At 35.6% G+C, this 24,767-nt stretch overlaps 1 protein-coding gene across 3 annotated transcripts in view; it reads right to left on the reverse strand.

Annotated features, from left to right (window-relative positions):
* Positions 1–24,767, reverse strand: part of dlgap2a (discs, large (Drosophila) homolog-associated protein 2a) — a 1,338,703-nt gene that overhangs the window by 49,641 nt on the left and 1,264,295 nt on the right. For all 3 annotated transcript variants that reach the window (XM_039747697.1, XM_039747699.1, XM_039747698.1), the window contains 3 exons: positions 24,608–24,643; positions 16,353–16,409; positions 59–411 (listed from right to left, as the gene is read on the reverse strand). In XM_039747697.1, coding sequence (XP_039603631.1) covers positions 59–411; positions 16,353–16,409; positions 24,608–24,643 — 446 coding nt within the window. The remainder of the gene's footprint in view (positions 1–58; positions 412–16,352; positions 16,410–24,607; positions 24,644–24,767) is intronic.

A 24,767-nucleotide genomic window follows, 5' to 3' on the forward strand; every position in this document is an offset into this window, starting at 1 on the left:
TTTTATTTATAAAATGAACAAGACCAGTTTATAATAGGACATGGTAATGATAGTTTACCTGAATGCCTATGGAAGATCGCCGAATCTTGAGATATTCTTCTGCCTTTTTCACCAAAATGGCCTTATCACTTGTGAGAACAGAGCTGTGGCTGTCTGTGGAAGTATGTCGCTTGCCAGCTGCTGTCTCCATGGCAAGAGTTACTGCTTTGGTGCTGTCTAGACTATCGGTGGAGTTGTACATCCCTCTGCCATCCTGAGGCCATAGTCCTCCCCTCAAATGTCGGCCATCATGGTAGGCATCTTGGGTGGACTCAGTACTGCTTTGGGCTGTTACAGAAATTAACGGCTTGGAAGTGGTTCGTGGGGGAACAGGGGGTGGAGTCTTTTTATAACCTGCAGTATATGCCACAGCTGATAAAACAAGAAACAAAAACATTTAAGTTATTAAATCAGTTGACTTACATAAAATAGAAAATCCATTCAATTTTTGAATAAGATTGGTCCACCACAAGGTTAGGGGGCTACTAAAGCCAATGCTAATAACACTGGAAAAAAAGCAGGACACAAACTTGAATGAGATACTAAATCAAAAACTGAAGTGACCACAAATATAACTAAAAATGCACTATTTTAAACTATTTTGGTGATTACAGTTTACAATAAAAATTTTTAGCTTTAATTGACTAAAGTAGAAGGTTGATGGCTCTAACTTTAGTTTATACTGGCAGGGATATTTATTGAGAATTGCACACAATATCGTAATGGAGGCTGAGTTTCAAAAAACTGCTGTTACTGCTAAGGATACTGCTAAGCTATGAACAAGTAAAAAGCCTGCTACTACAACAACACTGCTGAATGATACTTAATTTAAATGTATGAGCTGCTGCTTAAATGTACAGCATGCATTACTGAAACTAAAATATAACACCTATGTACAAGTTTGAAGTTTATATAAATCAATTCTGAGATTTTTATATTTATCTCTGAAAGAACAAAAAAGCTGTGATGTATTCTGGAAATGCTGCTGTTTCACATTCGAGAGCTGGAATAGTAATTAGAAAACATGATTTGAGTAAAAACTGAGATCGCTCATCATGTTCAGTATTTCAGTAAAGCAAACTAATTTCAAACAAGCAAGGCTGTTGCTCAAATATAAAAGTGGAATAATTCTAATAAATGCTCAATCATGATTATGTAACTAATAAAATCGACACTCGTTCATTTTTCAAATCTAGTTCATGGTCACAGAGACTAAAGCACAACCTCTCAGCATCGGAAACAAGTTAAAAACCAATAGTAGATGGGACACTAGCTCATTACAGGACACACTGACTTATACCAGGTTAATTTAAAGTTGTAAATCTACCTACCATGCACACATTAGATAGATAGATAGATAGATAGATAGATAGATAGATAGATAGATAGATAGATAGATAGATAGATAGATAGATAGATACTTTATTAATCCCAAGGGGAAATTCACATAATCCAGCAGCAGTATACTAATACAAAAAACAATATTAAATTAAAGAGTAATAAAAATTAATGTAAAAACAGACAATAACTTTGAATAATGTTAGCATTTACTCCCCCGGGTGGAATTGAAGAGTCGCATAGTGTGGGGGAGGAACGATTTCCTCAGTCTGTCAGTGGGGCAGGACAGTGACAGCAGTCTGTCACTGAAGCTACTCCTCTGCCTGGAGATGACACTGTTCAGTGGATGCAGTGGATTCTCCATGATTGACAGGAGCTTTCGTAACACCCGTTGCTCTGCCACAGATGTTAAACTGGCCCAGCTTCATTCCTACAATAGAGCCTGCCTTCCTAACAAGTTTGTCCAGGTGTGAGGCGTCCTTCCTCTTTATGCTGCCTCCCAGCACACCACCGCGTAGAAGAGGGCACTCGCCACAACCGTCTGGTAGAACATCTGCAGCATCTTATTGCAGATGTTGAAGGACGCCAACCTTCTAAGGAAGTATAGTCGGCTCTGACCTTTCTTACACAGAGCATCAGTATTGGCAGTCCAGTCCAATTTATTATCCAGCTGCATTCCCAAGTATTTATAGGTCTGCACCCTCTGTACACAGTCTCCTCTGATGATCACGGGGTCCATGAGGAGCCTGGGCCTCCTAAAATCCACTACCAGTTCCTTGGTCTTGCTGGTTTTCAGGTGTAAGTGGTTTGAGTCACACCATTTAACAAAGTCTTTGATTAGCTTCATATATTCCTCCTCCTGCCCACTCCCGATGCAGCCCACAATAGCAATGTCATCAGCGAACTTTTTCACTTGGCAGGACCCCGAGTCGTATTGGAAGTCTCATGTATGTACTGTAGGCTGAAATCGGAGAAAGTACAGTCCCTTGTGGTGCTCCTGTGTTGCTGACCAAAATGTCAGACCTGCAGTTCCCGAGATGCACATACTGAGGTCTGTCTGTAAGATAGTCCATGATCCATGCCACCAGGTGTGAATCTACTCCCATCTCTGTCAGCTTGTCTCTAAGGAGCAGAGATTGGATGGTGTTGAAGGCGCTAGAGAAGTCCAAAAACATTATTCTAACAGCACAACTGCCTCTGTCCAAGTGGAAGAGGGATCGGTGTAGCATATAGATGATGGCATCCTCCACTCCCACCTTCTCCTGGTATGCGAACTGCAGAGGGTCGAGGGCGTGGCAGACCTGTGGCCTCAGGTGGTGAAGCAGCAGCCACTCCATGGTCTTCATCACATGTGACGTCAGAGCAACAGGCCGGAAGTCATTCTGCTCACTAGGACATGATATCTTTGGGACTGGGGTGATACAAGATGTTTTCCAAAGCCTCAGGACTTTCCCCTGTTCCAAGCTCAGGTTGAAGATGCGCTGTAGAGGACTCCCCAGTTCCAGCGCACAGGCCTTCAAGTTAGAATATATAATGAAATAAAATAATCCAGAGAAACATCCGGGCATTGGAAGAATGTACAAAATCTATAAGAAGGCAGTACTTGGATTCACTCAATCTCATATTTGATCTATGGACATGCAAATCAACACTACTATCTCCTATGCCAGTTTCTTATTAATCCTCTGATTCAATAATTTTACTGTTTCTGTTATTACCTTGCTAGAGAGTTTCCCAGCCTAAGGGCATATACACCAAAAGTATGGCTATTTATGGTTTTTAATGTAGCTTTTTAGACTGCAAAACATTACCATGCAGAAATGAGTGGGCACATATACAAAAAGAGAAACTGTATATTGCAAACATTTTATGTGACTTGAGGAGATAGGTTCAAAGATTTCAATGCATGCAGAGTAGAAGACTTACTTAGAAAACTAACAAACTTAAATTTGGTTGTTTGGTTACAAAAGAAGCAACACGAATGATGAGACAGATTATATCACATTAGATGTCAGATAGTTCTTATAGTTCACTACTGTCCAAGTCACAAAAAAACATTTTAAGATCATTCTTAAATATTGAAAGACTGTCTGTCCATCATTCTGCTAAATATTACACATTCAGTATGATCTGTTTTACACATACTGTAAACACCAGATGGTATGTAAATGGTGTGAGGTATACATTTTGGATAATAAATTGACATAATCACTGCAACTGGATATATGAAATTGATTAATCACTCTAATTAGTGAATTATTATTCTATTCAGTTTCAGTAGTGTTTCTAGATGCTTACACGTATAATGGGATGAGAAATAGGTATGCCATCCGTCTTAATTCCTGGATTACTGTGAGCTATATTTGTTTAAGTATTACATTACTTTATAAATCAGATCAATATAACAAAATAAAAAGGCATTAACTGTATTAATAATTAGTGGAAAAATAATGAAAATATTCAGAATCTGCAGAGAGCAAAAGAACAGGTTGATTGAGCTATGAAGGTGAGTAGATTTAATAATTTTTTATAATACTGACTAAAGGCATAAATGTTGGTCAGTGAATTGTATCTATAATAGCTCAATATTTTAAATGAAAACCATTGATTAAGATTAATGCATAATTTGTTGTGCTCTCCCATCTTCCAATTTTATTTTTAAGCATAATTCTACCTGCATGTATATACTTTTCTTATTCTCCTTACAAATTGAAATGCTGATTCAAATGAAGACCTCAGGCTAAAACATTTCAGCTCTTCATGTATACTGTGTTTCACTGGGCCTTGAACTCACTCAATGATTTTTAATCAGTAATAAATTTTAAAAGTAACACTAATTACAACATTTTTAAAAAGAGTTGGGCAACAAAAACCCACATTATAACGCAGCTAACAGCCCTTACAGACCTGCAAATAAATATGCATGATATATAATTATTTGGAAGTCAGTTGATTTTCTTTCACCACCAACTCAATCATTTCTCATCTTTTAAACTACTATTGTTCTCCTAACTTGGCTTGGGTATTTGGCTATTTCTGACAGCAGTCACTTCATTCTTTCTTACTTGGCTTTCATTTACTTTTGGTAAGGAATTGCTTGTGAAGAACATTAGGAGTTTTACATCCAGGGGATATCAGATCATTCTCAGCCATCACTGATAGTTCCCACTGCCCTAATATTCTTCTAAAAGCTGAACAATCTACAAAGGATGTTTGCTACTGCCAGCTGACAAACTTCTGCTTTTATTCTTCTTTATCTTCCAGTTGCCATCTGCCAGCTTGTTAGACAGAAGCTGATTTCCACAGGGGCCCTAATGTGATTCTTAATGTGTACTCTATTCCATACAGTATTTCCATCTTTGCAAAAACAGCTGTAAAATATTTGATCACATTCTTCCTGTGTTCAAGTTGGCTTTCTGTAGTTACTCTGTTTTTCTCACACACCCTAAAGATGTACATGTTAATTTAGCTGCTTACTGAACAGGTGTAAATAAGTCTAGGTGGGCGTGTGAGAGAACTCTGCAATTAACTTCTGTCCAGGGTTGGTTCTAATGCTGGACTCTGGTACCCCACAAGCCAGAACTATATTAAGTAGGTTTGAGAATGGATGGATGTTATCCAGACTGACTTGAAAATTCATTTACAGTTTACTGAGAATTCAAAATATGACACATTAAAAACTTTAAAGCTGAAATATATCCTGTTTTCCTTCCTGTTTTGTTTCTAACATGTTGATCTCCTATCAAATATGTTGGTACACTAAAGTCGATTTTACATAGAATAAATTGAAAATTACCAATCTAAAAATGAAGATCTAGGATACAGGCATAAATACTTCTTATCCCTGCATTTTCAGCCTGCCTAAACCAGTTAATATTTGTCTAAAATGCCATAAATTATAAACTGCAATAGCTCCTAAAAATTTAGAAAGACAGTATAAAAATATAGAAGATGGTAGTGACATAATTGTTAAAATTTGTTATATTTTATTAATCTTACTATCAGAAGTTGTTTGACACATTTTTCAAAAGTATTCCATTTCTATCCAATATATGTTCATTCCCAGCACAGAATAATATTTGAACGGTGTGATGAGTGGCTGGGGTGGTACTCAGCCGGGACGCCCAGAAGGACCGGAGGAGGGCTTACGCCTCTTCCAGACAACGAGGGGGTGATCGCCTAGGTGGCTTTGGGGACCACGGGAACAGAGCTTAGAAGCTCAACCCTATGGGGGCCCATGGTCACCGTCAGGGGGTGCTCAGTTGCCTGAGGAGCCCTAGACCTCAGCACCCACCACATCCGGAAGTGCTGGGGGGAAGAAGACCAGGGACACCCATAGTGCTTCCAGGTGTACAGCCGGCACTTCCACCACACCTGGGAGGGCTGGCAGAAGGTTATCGGGAGGCACCTGAAGCTCATCTGGGTGAGCATAAATGGGGCCACCTCCCTCAATTCGATGGCTGGAGTCGGGTGGAAGAGGACAGAGCTCGGAGGAGAGGAGTGGAGGCGGCCAGATGAGTGAAAGGCATTATTGAGAGGTCTGGACTTTAAGGGTGATTGGTATGGGGTACTGGGTTGTGTGCACTGTAAATATTGTAAAATATGATTAAACGTGTGTTGGTTGGTGAACCATCGGTGTCCGCCTGTCTGTGTCTGGGTCAGCATCCACAACGGACAATTAGGACAGACCCAGTATGCTAAGTACTACAGTACATGCAGAATATCCTCTGGCAGGCTATTCATAACAGGATTAAGAAATAAAACAAATAGTATCAGGAACACTGAAACATGATTTCTGCCATACAAGAAACTGCATTTAATGAAAAAGGGAAATATAATCTCAAGTGCTTTAAAATTAAAGAATTTAAAAAGATTGTTTTAGGTCTTTAGAACAAAGTCTAGGAAGAATGAGTAGTCCAACAAATACTACTGTACAACTTAATTTTGTATTCTGTTCCACAGAGAAACAATATCTATAAGTAAGCATCTTTGATTTATAAATACATAAGACCTTATTGTATTTCTTAACTACAAAGATTTCTAGTTTGCTTACTTTGCAAATTAAAATAAAAGAATAATAAAAATCTCTGTATATTTCAGATACATTCAAACTAATCAATAGCTATGTAAATAAATTTGACCAACTATCTGTAGAGAAGAATGGCTGCACATGACATTTTATGTGCAAAAATTGCATTATGAAGGTTTACTATGACATTTGGTAGCAATCATTCTATACCCAGAACACAATCACTATGTGACCTTTTAGTCAAAAGTAAAACGACTTCTTAACCTTTTCTGTAAAATTGAAACAAGAAAAAAATCAAATAAAATATCAATCCATCTTCATACATAGTACCTTTCATGATGATTCACTATGAAAAAAGAAAGATGTAAATTGGTAAATCCCTCGAAAAAAAATTCTGAGATTTATTATATTGTGAGATTCTACACTGCCATGACAAAAACCGATCCAGCCATTTTCTTGTCCCACTTTTTCCAATATGGGATTGCTTGAGCCCATCCCATCAGCATCAGGGTTTAAGACAAAAATCAAATCTGAATGACAATTTAGTTTATCATTTAGCATTTTCATACACGGCGGCATGGTGGCGTGGTGGGTAGCGCTGCTGCCTCACAGTTAGGAGACCCGGGTTCGCTTTCCGGGTCCTCCCTGCGTGGAGTTTGCATGTTCTCCCTGTGTCTGTATGGGTTTCCTCCCACAGTCCAAAGACATGCAGGTTAGGTGCATTGGCGATTCTAAATTGTCCCTAGTGTGTGCTTGGTGTGTGTGTGTGTGTGTGTGCACCCTGCGGTGGGCTGGCGCCCTGCCTGGGGTTTGTTTCCTGCCTTGCGTCCTGTGTTGGCTGGGATTGGCTCCAGCAGACCCTCGTGACCCTGTAGTTAGGATATAGCGGGTTGGATAATGGATGGATGGATTTTCACACACACACATACTCATAATGAGCAAATTTAAAATCACCAGCAATCTTGATATTCACATCCTTGGGATACATGTTAGATGATAAGATGACTAACTAAAAGAAAAGAAAATTTGTGACAGACTCATAATCAAGAGGTTGTGGGATCGAATCCGGGCGCACTCCAGAATTACCATTTTGAGTAGTGAGCTACTCTTATTGTTACTACTATACTGTACAATAAAAACATTCATTTGATTTGAGTCTGTAACAGCCGGTGTAAATGTATGGCATTTGTAAAAGTTAGCTTTTTTTTTTTTTTTACTCATTTTTATTCTCTCAGTCACATTCACGCTCCCCCGATCTGACACTGTTTTCAAATAAAAAAGATGTGATATAACAGAGGTGAACTCAGATGAGGATGAGGGTTCTACACTGGAGAAAGAGAACAGGAGCCCTCCCTGCAAGAAACGTCCAATCACATATAAGAACAACGCAGCTGCACCAGACGTAAAGGCGAAAGACAGCACTGTTGGGATGCAGCAAAAGGTCGGGCGTCATCCTGCCAGTCAGTCTGCCCCACATATGTCCTTCAACGAAACAGTAGGGCTTACAGAGCTCGCCAAGGTATCGTGATAAGTTCTGTTTGCGATTATTTTTTTATGGTGGTCTTTACATGAAAAAGGTTGTATATGTTACTCATATAAAAGCCACATCAAATGTTGTTTACTTTGATTTATTTACTTATCTTCTTACAGCGTAAAGTCACAAGTAGACTGCAGAGCTTTCTGTGTTTGATCGACATGAGCATGCTGACAAAGTACACATGCAATGCTACTTAAGGATGAAAATTACTTTAGCTGCATGTGGAAGTTCCTGCTGCACTCTACGCAACTGTTGTTACATTTCTGCCTTTGTCCAGAAATGGTTTCATAAGCTTTATGACCATAGTCTGGGAAAGTATTTCTCTTGTGGGGTGGCTGGGATCTTTTCCTGAATAAGGTCAAACACAGTTGTGTAGAGTGCAACTGAGGCTAGGGATCTGCACTGGCAATCCGAAAGTTGCCGGTTCGAATCCCATAAATGCCAAAAAGGACTCTGCTCTGTTTGGCCCTTAAGCAAGGCCCTTAACCTGCAATTGCTGAGCGCTTTGAGTAGTGAGAAGAAGCGCTATATAAATGCAAAGAATTATTATTAATTATTATTATTATTACTAGGGCGTACTTTATTTGTATGTTTTTAATTTCATCAGATATTCATATGCAATGCCAGAGGCATTATAATTTTCACATTATAAAATTTTTCATTATAATAACACATCTTAACAAGAGGAATGAGCAAATAAAGCAAGCCTGTCTAGTTATATAAAATACCAAACATATCAGGAAGAGTTTGTATAATAGCAAATAGTGGTGATTTTAATTTACTTGTACTCCTATTTCCCCTTTCTTATTTATATTCATGCGCTCTGGGTAGTAATTGAATGACTGAGACTGAGAGTCAAAAGGTTTCTGTACAGGGTTGTTGGGCTTTCTCTGTGTGACAGGATGAAGAGGTCAGCCATACAGGTGGGACTTGGGAAGAGAACTGATTCTTCTCTGAACTAAAGGTTATGTCACAATATGAAACCTTTCCAGCAATTTTCAGTTGTGGCCTTCATTTACATAATAAGTTTGTGACATGGTTACATGAAATGGTTGCATAATGTGACATAGCCAACAACTGACTCCAACTAGTCCACCCTTGCTCCAAAACAACCAAACAAGTTTGATTTTATCTTTACTTGAAAATGTGGACTCTTTTTGCATGAGTGCTGGCAATCAATTAATGATTATCTAGAGGTACAATACATAGAATGCAATAGTGAGGAATAATAATGATCTGGACCTCAAAAACAGAACAGCATCTCATTAGTCTGATATTGTGTGTTTTATGTACCATGTCAGAATGGAAAAAAAGAATAAAAAAAGGAATAATTGCAGCTGAACGCACCGTAACTGTTAAACCTTCTTATAGGACCAGCTCTATCTGACTGCACAGAAAGTTGGAAGTCAGAAAAAGGTGCAAAGTTGGTCCACAGTCAAAATATGACACGGGTAGTGATTCTCAGTCATTTAAACTGACATGTTTCCCTTACAAGATTGGCAGCTACAGTCAGCAAAAATGACATAACCTATAGTTAGAAGTCAAGTAATGTGACATCGGCTAAAGAGGAGCCAGGAGTGGTGTTTTTTAGAATATAGTTACATTGTCCCCTTAACTGCTAACATGGGAAGTGTATAGGGTTGAGCCCGCTAGTAGTTGTCCTGGGGCAGACACAAGACATAATGATGCTTTAGGGAAGTCCTCAGGAGGTGTTTTAAAAGTTTCTGAAAAGTTTGCCTAGCTCTTTATGTTGCTAATTCAAGTCTCATCAGAATATGACTAAACATGAAATCACATGTTTGATTCAATTTTTATCAAATTTACCATTTGTTAGTCTTATGATGTGAAGTAAAGTCTTGTTTGGTAAAGCTTGGGAAAAAAATTTAATTTTAAGGATGATGTGATTCCTGAGCTATTGCAGTTTTAAAATTTTATTCTACATCAGTCAACACTTTCATCCCTTATTTTTCTATTTTTAAGTTAAACATTTTACAGCTTTTGTGTTTCTTTAACAATACTTGTATGAAAATTAGGCTTGAATGATCCACTAGCATCTATTTCACTTTAGTCTATGAACTTGTTTTCCTTCTAAGACTTATCATATATTGTATTTAGTATGGATAAGCATATAAATTACTCCTATTCTAAGCATATCCTAGGTTAAACATACATAATAAATGCATCATAAGGTGAAGAAAAATGTGAAAATCTTAAATTTGAGGCAGGCAGTCTTTGTGCAGTGCAGCAAGCTTAGCTGTATTTTGCAACTCTATGATCAATCTCCCTAAGCAAGCTTTGCTTACTATTATCATCTTTTATTGATGAAGTAATTTAACTGACTTTCTCATAGACATACACTATAAGCTTGTAAACAATTTAACTTTTTACAAACAAGGAGCATGTTTTGACATTAATGGAATCAAAGTGTGTAAAATTGCTATTTTGCCTGATATATATAGCTTCAGGACCTGCTGTGGGCTTGCTTACTTGGGTTCAAGTTAAAAGAAAATAGCAGTTACATTAGCCATTTAGAATTCACACTTTCATTGTTTTTTTCCATTATTTTTAGTAAAAAGGCTTGCCATTCTCTCAACAAAACAGAGAAGTTATTCCTTCTATACATATTATTACTGATAGTAGATCTATAAAGTAATTGGATACTGCATGTTATGAAAAATGTTACAGCTATACTTTTCTCATGACCATTTTCCGCAAATAGTACAGATAAAACAAATTCAAATATCTTCTTCAAATATCTATTACTATAAAATAAAAGAAAATTGCAATTTAAATGGGTGGCATAATTACAAATCAGTGGGCATTACCACCTCAAAGAAGTTTTAAACTCCTGATCCAATTTGTGTGTGCATAGATTTTTCACTAGGTACTCCAGGTTTCTTCCAATATATAAAAAAACATGCAAGAAGGTTAAATGACCATTCCAAACTTTCCACTTTGAGTATAAATGTGATATAAATCAAAGAACACTATACTCTACAGCACACTAGAGAAACTGAAAACTAAATGTTTGGTTTACAGGAATATTCTCAGCTGCTGTTTATTATTTATTTATTATTTTAAATATTATTTTTCCCATTATTTTGGTGATGTCACTTTATTGACATTTTGAGCATGTAATTCCCAATAGGTTCCACCGCTGCATGTGTTTTTTGCATTGGCCCCATCATTGTTTAATCCCTGTCACCTGAATTAATAAAAATACTATGTCAAGAAAAATCTTTAAGGTTATGTTGATGTACAGCAGGAAAAAACATAGTTACATGACAATTCAGAGGCTAAATGTTTAAGTTGCGGTAAAGTCCACAACCTGCAAGGTGACAGTTTCTGAATTGACCAATACTGGATATTGGTGTGCAGTTAAACTTGTGACATTGAAACATAATATACTGTAGAAACAGCTACCACAACTCCAGCATTTATAGTACTAAGAAAAAATCTTTAGTTCAATCAATCAAAAATAATTTTTGAGCAACTGCTCAGAAGGGTTGGTATTGGAAAATCTAAAACAACATTCATTATTTCACTTGTACTAGGGAATCCTCTGGAATGGGTGACTTCAGTTTACAAATCAAATAATCCTGCTATGAGACCCTAGACATTTTTTTTAGTTATTTTCTTATGTATTTGAAGCTCCTGAAAAAAAGCACTTGCAAATATGATGAAACAACAAACATGCAATTTTAAAACATTGAACCCAGAATGGAATTAATGATTGTGCCCTAGCAAGGGGTTAGTGCAAAAACCGTTCAGTACTTTTATTGGAATTAATTAAAAAAAGCAGTCATGGGTTCAAAAATCCAAAGCTGCAAAGTGGAGTGATTCCAACTTTCAATAAATAATCCGCAAAAATCCATCTTGAAGGTGGAGTTTAAAACAATCCAATAAATAAATATCAATTAAAAACTTGGTTAAAATCACAAGGCAAGAAATTGTTCTGAAAATCACAGTCTCCGCTGCATTATTTCTAAAAACTGACATCTCCTCTGTTTACTCCAGATGGGGTCCAGCAGCCAGAGAAGACATCCTTCCGACAGGTACGGCCAGCACGTCATCACAGGCTCGGATCACTGCTGTCACCTAAAGCTTCCAGGAATGCACCGCCCCATGCCTCGCTACTTTGTCTCCCACTGTCACTTATTGGGCTTATGTGGGAGAGGACTACAAGCATGGGGTTACTCCAGCTTACACCCGTTTACCTCCTAGGGGCTCTCCTCCTGGCTGCCTGCCTCCTTTCCTCTCCCTGGCTTCTACCAATCCCACCACATTCATGCTCTGTCCCTCCCTCCGCTTTAACCTCCATCTTTCTTATTCTGTTCTTCTGATCTCTCTTGCCTTTCTGCCATGCAGGTTCCTCCACCCACTTCATGGTGTAAATGAGGCCCCTGACTAATTCATTCGCATTTGCACATGAATTTGTGATCAGCCAACCACTGCAATCTACCCTGAAGCAGCGCTGTCATGCACACACCTGCACCCATTCTAAGCCTGCTCTCTGTTGGGACATAATTATTTATTTTAAAAGCCTGCACAATGCCACAGACCACTTATCACAGAACTTAAAATAAAATGGCTGACCACAACTAGGGAGGAATATTTGAGGAAGTAACCAGTCTGGCTGCCAAATACGAGTACTATAGTATCAGAAAATAATCCAGAGAAACAGACAACTAGGATACTCTGTACTTACCAAGGCTCTAAGTTAAAAACAATAAGTCTGAATAGTTATTGGAAGTGATTAGTTTAACTGAACTATACAAGAGGGGTTGTACTTTCACTGTGAAGGGTCAGGTCACTTAAAAAAACTCTTGCCTCAAGGTTCAGGGACTAGTTGCCTTGAATCTTGAGAGCCAAACCGCCTTGCAATTTTAGTAAAAACTGAAAATAAAATTCTCTATTCATCTCTATGTTGACCACAGAGCTGTTTTTTTAAGTCCTGTCTTGGTGCACCAGCAATCTCTACATTCGAATCCTATTAAATATAAGATAAATATTAAAACAACTGATAGGAGTCTCATACGGTGTTGTTTTATCAATCACCTTACGGTACCATTTCAAATGACAGTTTGCCTTAATGTGATTCTAGGGTTTCCTTGGCTAAAATGAGACAAACCCAAAAATTGAGTAAGAATCTTGGGGGGCAAAGCATTCCCTTAGTTACTGTATATCACCAATTGTCAAAAACCATGCACTAGTCTACTGTACTAGCCCACAAGTCTATGTTGAATTTGCTTACGGTATGTCTTTAGTAAGAAGAAAGCATTGGAATTACCTCTTCATTAACACGTTTAAGGTTCTTTTCTCCTGTTACAAAATGGCCAGGTAAAGCTAATTGCCTGAAAATTGGGAATAGTTAGCTTCAGAGCTCTAACACTAGTGAAGGAGCATTAGAGAAGCTTAAAAGAAGGTATTATCTATGCTGTTTCATATCTAAAAAAATAGACCAATAGCCTAAACTACTGCTGAATCCAAAAAGCAGCAAATCTGAACAACTATCCCGTGCTGCAGGATGTGGGTTGAGGCAGAAACTAATATAGGCACGGTCTTCTCGTGTCCAGTAATCCTCACCTAGCTGCATAACAATGGATATGGTGGGGTTTATTACAGGACAAAAGACAGAGTGAGAACCCAGGTAGGGTTCAGATGTCAAGCCATTCGTATATAGTAATCCTCCACCCACTGAGCAATTTCCAAGTGTTAGCATATATAGAAGGTATGAATTTAAATGTGTATTTATTTAATCAATTTACCAGTAATGATATTCTTTATTTATTCATCACCAAGCAAGTTAAACATCATCTCCACCTTTAATTTATTTCCAGGATGCAGCAGTATCATATTATTTACATAGCTACAACAGCATGAAGACAGCTCAATTTCGGTAAATAATGTCAGCACATTATTGTACAGCAGTTTTAGGAGAAAAATTAAGATTGTGAGTTAGTGTTATTAAGATTTAGTAGTAACACTCAAACATCTGACCCCTCCTATATCTGACTCTGCTCAATCTTACAAAAAGAAAATACTAACATAAAAGATTAGAGAAAGCACTATTAAAAAAATAATATAAAATAATGGTTCTCAAGCCCAATAAATGCAGCAGATGTAATCTGTGGATGTTCATCCAAGACCCTATTGAGCTGGAGTACAAATGTGGAAACTGTGTGAAAGTTGCATACCTCACTGCAATGATTTATGGACTTGAAAAGCAGCTCCTGAAAGTAAGAAATCTATGCAATTCTGAAATTCTAATCCAGGTTAATGAGAACAGCAACAAGATACAGACTCTTACAGATCAAGCTTGAGTTCAAGTTATTAAAGGATTAATAAGATACTACAGCATTCCTTCAACAAAAAGACTTAAATAACAAACAGATATATTTTACTTCAAAAACATGAAAAATTGAGCATTCCTCCAATTTAATCTAAGTTTAAATGAAGGCAGGGTAGAAAAATAAGATACTAGCTGCTCCATCCTCTGAAATATCAATATGTTGAGACTGTGTGCCAACAACAGTGTGGTGCTTACCAAGAGCAAATGTTTCCCACATTACCCAATGCGTTGGCTGCTGGTAAAGGGTTAGTTGAAGATCCTCAAGTTAGAACAAACAATATTAGAAAGGTCGGTGCATATTCCTTGCAAAAATAAAAATCAAGGAACGGGAACAAATCAAAGAACAAATCCAAATCGGTTATTTTCTCTTTGAAATTAATGGCTTTAGATAAACACTTTACTACTATGCACATTTTCTGCCATTTCTTTCATTTAGTTAATTTGCTATGTGGCGAGTAGTTGGGGGTGGTACCCAGCCAGGACGCTCAGAAGGACCGGAGGGGGAATTACGCCTCTTCCAGACCATGAGGGGGCGACTGCCCTGGTGGCTTTGGGGACCATGTGAACAGAGCTTAGAAGCTCAACCCTACACGGGCCTGTGGTCGCCAACAGGGGGCGCCCAAATGCCTGAGGAGCCCTGGCCCTCAGCACATCTGCCACACCCGAAGTGTTGGGGGGGAAGAACACCAGGGACACCCAGAGTGCTTCCAGGTGCACAGCCGGCACTTCCGCCACACCTGGGAGGGCCGGCGGAAGGTTATCAGGAGGCACCTGGAGCTCGTCCGGGTGAGCATAAAAGGGGCCGCCTCCTTCCATTCAATGGCTGGAGTTGGGTGGAAGAGGACGGAGCTTGGAGGAGAGGAGTGGAGGCAGGCCTGAGGAGAAAGAGAGGCATTCAAGGGCCTGGACTGAGGGTGATTGATGCTGCGGCACTGGGTTATGTGCTTCACTTTTGTAAATATTATTGTAAATAAACGTGTGTGGGTTGTCTACCTGTCTCTGTCTGGGCTGTTAGCCACAGCTATTATTCTGCTTTAATAAATACTACCTTGCTTTTACATTTTTACACTTTGTCTGAATATCTTGAGTGACTGAAATAACATTGTAGATACAGAGCTCTGGATGTAGGGAGATTGCCACTTTCTTTCTCAAAGGTTAGAAGGGACAGATTCAACAGACAACAGCACAGTTGGGAGTAAAGCATTGTTTCTTGGTATATGACATGAACCATGACATAAAGGTATTACCCACCATGTGTCCAAGTTATTCTCAGGGACCAAGGTATTTCAGCAATGTAATGTCTATGTTACGTGTTTACTTATGCTGAAGCTACTGAGTCTCTTTGTGTAGTATTGAAGAATGACTGGCTAGGCAGGCATCACCCATAATAAATGTTTAAGGGGACAGAGTCTGTTTGTGTGTGTTAGGTTCAGGGTGTGAGAGTAGGCCAATCCATAATGAACTTCATGAGTATAGTAAAAGATGTATAATTCAAATGAACATAAAACACAAACACAAATTCAACCATCTTTAACCTTTTAAAAAGTAATAAATGAGTTCTGCATTCCCTATGTATGGAATTTAAGAGAGGTTTTTCACATATTATATACATTCATGTCAATGCTCAGTATCTACCTTTAACTATAAAAACTAAAGCATGCTCAATTATGACTTTGTGAGCATAATTTTATTGTTGTTTTTAGAAAACATTTATTTACTTACATTTTTTCAGTTTTACTAATTATGTGTCAGTTATCAGAATTAGATAGGCAATGTCAGTGTAAGTCAGAGCTAAATTGAGGTAGATGTTACTGTTTCAACATAGGATTCAAGTACAAAGTTGTTATTCAAAACTTGCTCTTCAAAAATACCTTTTTTGCTCTCCATTATAATCAGCAAATAACAAAACAAATAAATATGTAATCTACACATTTTGTAATATTTATCACAACGAAGTGCATTTAGCAAAATCGTTGACTATCTACATACAGTACATGTCAAAGGTACAAAGTGCAATGCATGTTCCTTCTGACAAATATTTCTTTTTAATACATTACCTGTAGAAAGTGGTGTCCGATCCAGATTGACAGCAGATGGAAGGCGAAACTGGATCCCTGAAAAATTAGTAATTTTTTATTAGAATCTAAAAGTTTAACAAACTGACATATAATATATACATATCACTTTTACAAGGATATTAACAAAAAGTGCTTTAACAAACAAACAGGCACAATAACCCAGAGACAGAGGTGTTTGATCAAGGATTAAACAAGCAAATGCATGTTCAGTGTTCTGGGTGGTATTTTAAAATTATACTATTATAAAAACACAACATACTGAACATACTAAAAACAATTGGCTGCTAATTTTTTATTGTAATGTGACTAAAATCAAGTGTTCTCCAGAATTTAAATATTCATACATGCATCTTTTTGTACCACATTTCAAGATTTATCACCCATAACCCTATACTTTCTTACTCACAGATTAACAAAAATTCATTTGTTGTAAATAATTTCTAACCTAATATAACGTTAACATATGAGACTTGCTACTAGGTGCTAATTAAAAAGGGGCCAGATTTGTAAGCTTGTGCTCCATTACAAGTTCAGTGCAATTGTGTGTTCCTTTGACTAACTTTAAGAAAAATAGTATGTTGAATTTGTTCACCTACCATCTCCATTCTCAAACATCTAATACAATTTTGCAAACTGTGATTTTTTGTTCTGCGTACATGCCCTTTGATTTTCAGAAAAATTAAAAACTGAGCTGCAAAACTGTAACCTTAAACTGGAAATGAAAACTACAAAACAATGACTGTTTGAAGTGTTATTCATCTCCCTGTAGTTGCCAAATGAGCTGACCATTTTGGCTTATAACAGAGTATTCAAAGCAAAGTTTACAGAGAGTGGGCTGTGTATACATCTTTCTTGTTTTATGTTCCTAACGTTTTTGTATTAGCATAAAAAAAATTAACTAATGGCTGTAAGACAGTGAAGATATGTATTTAAGCAGTTAAGATGATCTAGGTGATATATTCCACAATAAAAAGAACCACTGAACGATTTTGAAAAAACAAACAAATAAAACAAAACAAAACAAAATGAAATCTAATGTTTTATGAATATCCTGCAATACAGTGGGTCAAAGATGATTAGAGAAGAAACAAAAAATTGCAAAAAATAAATATATATATATATATATATATATATATATATATATATATATATATATATATATAGGGACTAGTTAGAATTGACATTTTAAAGTGTTAAGTGTTGGTATCTGTTTCCTAGTGGAAATGCACCATGAACCCTGCAGTGTACTCTTTTGGCAGTGCAGCTGTGCAGTGCTCAGTAAACATAATCAATAATTATTATACAAGTTTGGTTTATACTTTAACTGATTATGCAAATATAATTTTTCCCACGTTTCTTTCTTTATACATAGATTTAGCTTGTACTTACACAAACTTACAAAGTATTTAGCAAATTAGAAAATACTGAGAATATGTGTTGCAAAACACGTCTTTGTGAAATGCAAACAGAGAGAATGTATAAAACAAAATTACAGCTTCAACCCTACAAAATACCAGGATAGTCTGGGTACTATAAGATGGAGTTGGAAAAGTGAAAATTATAAGGAGTTGGGTGGTAGCTATAATAATCAATAGGTGCTATTCATTGTGTCTTTAGGAGTTAGCATATGAGTGCTTTCTTGTTTGAGATCATCACATCATCTAGCTTTTAGACCTTTTTTCCAAACCAAGTCACCTCTGTACAGCTGAAAAGCCAAAGGAACTCAATGACAAACAAGTACTTAGCATTGCTCCTACTATAAAAAAATACAGTAAAACACTCAGTTTGATTATATTGCTGGGCCGCCTTAACAGCAATTTGTTTAAAGAAGTTAAATCAGCGTTTATCTTCTTTAATTATAAATGTAATTTTTTTCCCTGAAAACAGATGGTTGAGGTTTCTAATATTGCTGTCAATTTTCAGCTAAAACAAGTAACGGCAACCATTGTCCTAGTATGGTGCATGTTTTTGTTCCTAAAACTTTCTTACTTATTTTTAATAAGAAGTACTTTTTTGCTGGTAATGAAACATACATTTTGGACCTTAATACTAGTTCACAGCCTTGCTAAGATCCATGACTCTTAATTGATTCTTCAGCTACATTTCAACCAATTGTGGTTTTCTTGACTAGCTAACAGTGAGATGCAAATAATAAGATAAGCCAGCTAATTATCAGATAACTCAGTCCCATTTGTGCTGTAGGCATTAACAATAAAATGACACATGAAAACTTTTTTAAATAAGTAAGTGAGCAACCTGGTGAACTAAAATGAACTAATTTGCTTTGCTCGGCTAAACATCTCAATGATGTTCTCAGATGTGAAAAACAAATTATAGAAATATGTGAAAACACAAAATAAGTATAATAACAAGGTACAGAGTCACAATAGCAGCAGGAATCAGTCATGGCTAAATATCTTATTAATTTAGAAATTAGAGCAAAAAATTGGCAGCCTTATGGTGTCAAGATTGGGCAATCCTAGGCTATGATTTAAATTACATATTGTTAACAGGCAAAAATCGTGCCATTACTAAGCGATATCTTTGTCATGGAAACCTTGTAAAAACTTCACACACTTCAAATATACACATCAATAGAATTGTATGTTTTATTCCTGAAAACAAATCAGAAAAAAACATTTTTAAGGTAAATAGTCAAACTTTGAGTGGTGTACTGTAAGTGTTCTTATATTACACACTTAATTATTATACAGTATGGAGTATTGTACTTTTATTTCCTCTCTGTCATCAGTTTTTCACAAATTCAGGTAAAACTAATTGCAGTCTAATTTTTTGCTGTTTGGAGAGTTATGAGGTTTTACGTTGTTAAAGAGTAGGTATGCATAGCATTTTTTCACTTTGGCTATATTATTATTGATGATCTTCAGTTGCTGTTCCTGAGATTATGTGGGATCTTCTACTTCTGAAATTGTAATAAATCCTTTTCATGAAAAAGGCTTTATTGTTCTTTATACTGTATGTAGGACCTGTTTTCTAGTATCGCACAGCATGTCTTCTCAAATTAGCTGTAAGCATTTCAAAAGATTACACCACATTAACTGGGTGGTTCACTGCTATTGCATAAACAAAGGACCAGAGAATCAATAGGTGGCTTGGCTTTTTATTTCTGATCATATTTATATTATACAACCACATCTTATAAAAAAGGTAGAGCTTTCCTTCACAGACAGTATAATCTATACCCATTGTAAACAACTTTTGATTGCTCCCAAAGCACTCAAGTTTGTTTTAGAGACAAAAATATGCATTAATATATGTTAAACTGCTTTATTTGTATATCCCAAGTACTATCCCCAACAGACATTTGTTCCATTAATTTTTTCAAAAACACCTTCTAGATAAACTTTAACTTGACTGTCCACAAATAGGTCAACTATAGTCAGATCAATTATCAAGAGTAAGGCTGTATCTAATAGTTATGCTTAAATGAGGTCTTTGATCCTCATGGGATTATTATGAAACAGCTACAGTATGCTGTTCTTCACATAGTATTAAAAAACACTCAAAGAACCAATATACAGTAAATTAGAAAATGTTGTAACTTTGGGCTTGGTAACTTTTAAAAGGATCATGTTTAATTAATCCATAAGTCAAACTATATCACTATGCATTTCTTTTATATTTCCAATATTACAAATGATTAATTATTATATTGTACAAATTGTATATGCAAGTAGCAGTTAGGAAAGTAAAGAACAATCACTTTGTACTACTGCTGAAGAAATTCTTCTTGTTTCATCTCTTGAATGTGTTTTAAGGAAGAGCTTTATAGCACTAAAACAAATTATGACTTCACTGCAGCTCTTCCAGATGTGATACTGTTTTGGAAATTATCCTGGTGCTTTTTCTCATAATTGAATTATTTTAATAATAATATTTTATTTTATTAATCATTTAAACAACGTAAATGTCTTTAAGTAATTTACAAATAAATCAACATAGTCATAAAACATTGTTATAATTTCGATATTATTATTATTGTTAGTGGTGTCTTTAAATACTAAAATCTGAACAAACGTATTTACCAAAGTCAAAATAGAAATAATTAAGCCAAAAGACTGCCTTTAAAAATCTGGCCCACTGTTTGCAAATTGTGATTTTGGAAAACATAGAGATGATTTTCAGATTCATATTCACACTTTTGCATATGCTTTAACTGAGTTTCTAAGCATTCTTCTCAGTTAAACATTTTAAAAAGAAGTCCAGTTTTGTGCATTATTTAAGATGGTTATGAGTGAATATATAAAATAGTAAATAAAGTGACTTAAAACACAACTTTAAAAGATGTTTGATACAACAAAATACAGGTGCAAATGCAATTGTACATACAATATATTGAATGTTTGCGTTTTCGTTTTTTTTTTTTTGCACAAAGCTACATGCATACCCACTGCAATGCATGCACAAATAAATGTTACACAAAACACATTATCCTTTTGTATTGTGCATCAAGGAACACAGTTAATAATTCCAGCAGTCAAGAAATATATAAATAAGTTAAAAAATGTAGTCAAGAGTGGAAAAATGTATTTAAAAAAAGAATAGACAGGATAAACTTCTGTCAGTGTGCCCCAGGGCAGCTGTGGCTACATAGTAGCTTATCATCACCAGCGTGTGAATGGGTGAATGACTGTTGTGTTGTAAAGCGCCTAGGGGGGTTCTTGAACTCTAGTTAGGCGCTATATCAAATACAGGCCATTTACCATTTACCATTAAACGACTTACATAGTCTCAGCTCTTCTTAAATCAGGGATGATATAATCCTTGTATTATACATGTAATTTTTTGTTATCAGCTTGACGATAAAGTTCAGTTTTATAAAATGGAGATTTTAAAGTGAATTAACATGGTTCTTTTGAGTATACCTCTAGATTAACCTTTCAAACAAAGACAACTGAAAGACTGGCTGCACACCAATAGGGGCATAAATATTTCCATGATTGAAAATGTGCAACCTTTAAAGTAATTTAATCTTTTGTGGTATCAATCTGTCAGAACGTTTAACATTAACACTGATGCTTAGTGCATCTGCAAATGCAATATCACCAAATGGGATGAAAACCAATCATTGAGTAAGGATGTTGCATTTTGGTGGTTAATTAAAAGAAAACACGATTTTCACAGAAAACTACAAGACCAAGTTAATATTTGAGCCCTTATTGGTGCTGAACACTTTCTGTTCCTTTGCATTCTGAAAAATGGCAAGATTTAATTTAGAGTATGTTAATACATAATTTAAATACAATCAATACCTCAATCAAATAGTAGTTTTGCCATTTAATGAGGGTCTCAATTTGCTGTATTTAGAATTGTAGAGATATGAAAAACAAAGTAAGTGTAAAGTAACATCTTCATAAAGCTAATCTATGTGTTCCCAAAAACGTGTGCATATAGGTATGAAGTGTATGTATAGGAAACAAGATATTTAATTTTTAAAATGGATATACAAGTGGCCATTAAGTTCATAATAATTCAACTCATTGTGCAATTAATTACATTGCAAGTCAAAGAAAATGTTCTCAAATGCCCACAAGATAACACCTGCATGCTATTACACATTTATGCAAATGTGAACTCAGTAGATTCTTTCCAAATATTTTCAAATAAGCAAAATAAGCCTACATATTTTATGCGCATATATATATATATATATTTTATTTATATATATATCATTCTTTGTATATTTATTTATTTGTGTACTGCATTTTTGTCAACTGTTCTGAGAAGAGATGTAAGTAAGAATTTCATTAATTTACAATCTAATTTATGAACAAAAAAACAAAACACCATCTTGGCTCTAATCTGAAATGAACAGTGATTCTATATATGCAGTATACCTGAAAAAAAGTCAAAATGAAAAACATTCCTATAATAAATATGCTAACTGCATTTTTACTTTATTATTTATATTATTTATGTATCTATTGTGTTATTGTGCTTGACAAGCTACAGTTGCAATCTGAGTAAATTTCATCTAAGCTCGGAGCAATGTAAACTGTCAACCAGAAGCAAAGGATGAATTACCAGTTTTATTAGTAATTAGTGATATGATACTACCTCATGTGTTTTTCTAAATTAATTAAAAGCAGTATATGTGAAACAAATGCAAACCTATAAACGGAAGTTAACAAAGATATGTCTGAAATGTTACAGCATAAGCTTTTATTTAATTATGATAAAAGTAAAAGAATGGCTAAAAGTTTTAGATTTTCTTTAAAAGAAGCAATTAAATACAAAACTAATGAATGTAAACACACATGAATGAGAAAATGTAAAGCCATCTAGATTTCTAGTGTCTGATGCAAAGTATGATATGACATATAGGATGAAGAGTAGCTATACTATGCCCAAAAGTGTTTTCGCTGGACTTTAATCATCTCAATATTTGCTTGGTTAATAAGCACCTTAAGAGAATTACTGCCTATGGTTTGGAAAGCGCCTTTGTGACAGGCAATCCATTGGCATAGACTGAAAGATTTCTTAAGTGAAACTAAGGGGGAGGGCTTGCTGATCTGTTGGCCATGTAAACAGAAATTTGGCACACTGTTACTTTATTTTTTGTAATTGAGCTTTAGGGCCTAACCTGCAATATTAAACAAGGCTGTTCATTTTAGACACGGGTTTAAAGGCACGACAGGCAAGAAAAAAGGGATGAAAATGGAGAATTAAAAGGCAGCTGTTTAATCAGCTTTTCAGTGATTCACATTTAGCATTACTTATATTACTAACCTATAACAAACTTTTTAAAAAATATTCTATAACTTTGTTTGTTGGCACACTGAGCAAGTGCACATGTAAAAAAATCCCCTGACATTTTTGTATTGAGTCATGCGTTTGTCATTGTTGTACTATAATAACTTTTATTTTATAAATACATTGATGGGTGTAGTGTCAGGTGCAAAAGTCAGGCAATGGGTAAGGCCTCAGAGAAGTAGGCTGCTCCAAGAAAGGTAAAATAAAAGACAGTGGAATAATTTGAATTCTAATTATCCTTAAAGGTGCTTGAAAGGTCTTTTGCAGGAATCTGCGTTGTCAATAACCTTTGATATTTATACACAATAATAGTGCATACAATTTAGTACTGCAACATTTAAACAGTATATGCACAATCATAACTTGAAAATAGCAAAATAGAAAAAGAAAAGAAAAACAGAGCTGTTAATCAGTCTGCTCCACAATTTATTTTGAGGCTGAAGTCTGGCAGAGGTTGAGTATAAATCAGCTCGCTTTTAAATAAGGCTAAGGAAGGTTTTTATACATTGAAAAATGTTTTAGGCTAAGGGTGTGTCAATGTGAACTTTATATTCAATGCTGGGAAAAAGACTTGGGACTAAGTTAAAATTTAAATCATTCTGCACTAAAGTACAAAAAAACAACCTTAATTTTAATCCAATTTTTAAAACATAACAAACAAAATCATCCATAGTATAAGGTAAAAAACGGAAATTCTGCCAACTTTTAAAGTCAGCTTGACACCTTACAGAAAGTATTTCCTGCATTTTTTTTAATTGATGCTACTACTAATGAGATGGTAAACAGGAGGAAAAAAAACAAAAAACAGAAAGGTGCTCATATACAGCCACAACACACTTTTTGCTTGATTATTCTGTATATTTATTTTTTTATTCTTTATATTTACTTTTATATAAGATGCACATTCATAACGGTGAAAATCGTTATATGCAAAAGGTGTAAAACAGTGTGCTTTTTTGTTCTTTACACACTAAAGTACTTCGGTGGAGTGGTTGTATGGTTCTCTCTCCTTTATTAAACTGTATTGAAATATAGTAAAAAGATGCAAAGTCATTTGTTTTGTGTAAATGCTTATAAGATTCTCTGTCCAAGTCATTTTACAGTTTTATTAGTCATAAACTAGTAAATGCGCCTTGTTGTTTAAAAATAAAATCTAAACTGATGATAAATGTGTAATTGCTATCAAATTATAGTCTATGAGATACACAAACAAACACACAAAAAACTGTACACACACATATATATTAGTGTGCTGGGTCATATCTAGTTTCAGAATTTCTTTGTAAACTTTTACATTTTTGATAGTTTTCATTTTCTCATTTTGATCACTATACTAATTTGTCAAAATGAATGATTAAAATTCCCTGACCCATGTTAATGTGTTACACACACACACACACACACACATATATATATTAATAAATAAAGAATGCGAAAACATTGACCCCTGCCACACCTACCGTAAATTTTACCCCCTCCAGCTAAGCTATAGGCGCCTAGAATAAAAAAAGGGTTATTTCTTAGTACAATAAGAATGCAAGGAAAAAAATACTACTAGTCTGTTTTAGAAGGAAGGTATAATGGTGTTGTTTGCTCTGCAACAGCTAGTGACAGACCATA

This window comes from Polypterus senegalus, chromosome 3 (genome assembly GCF_016835505.1).
Source record: "Polypterus senegalus isolate Bchr_013 chromosome 3, ASM1683550v1, whole genome shotgun sequence".
Classification (NCBI taxonomy): Eukaryota; Metazoa; Chordata; class Cladistia; order Polypteriformes; family Polypteridae; genus Polypterus; species Polypterus senegalus.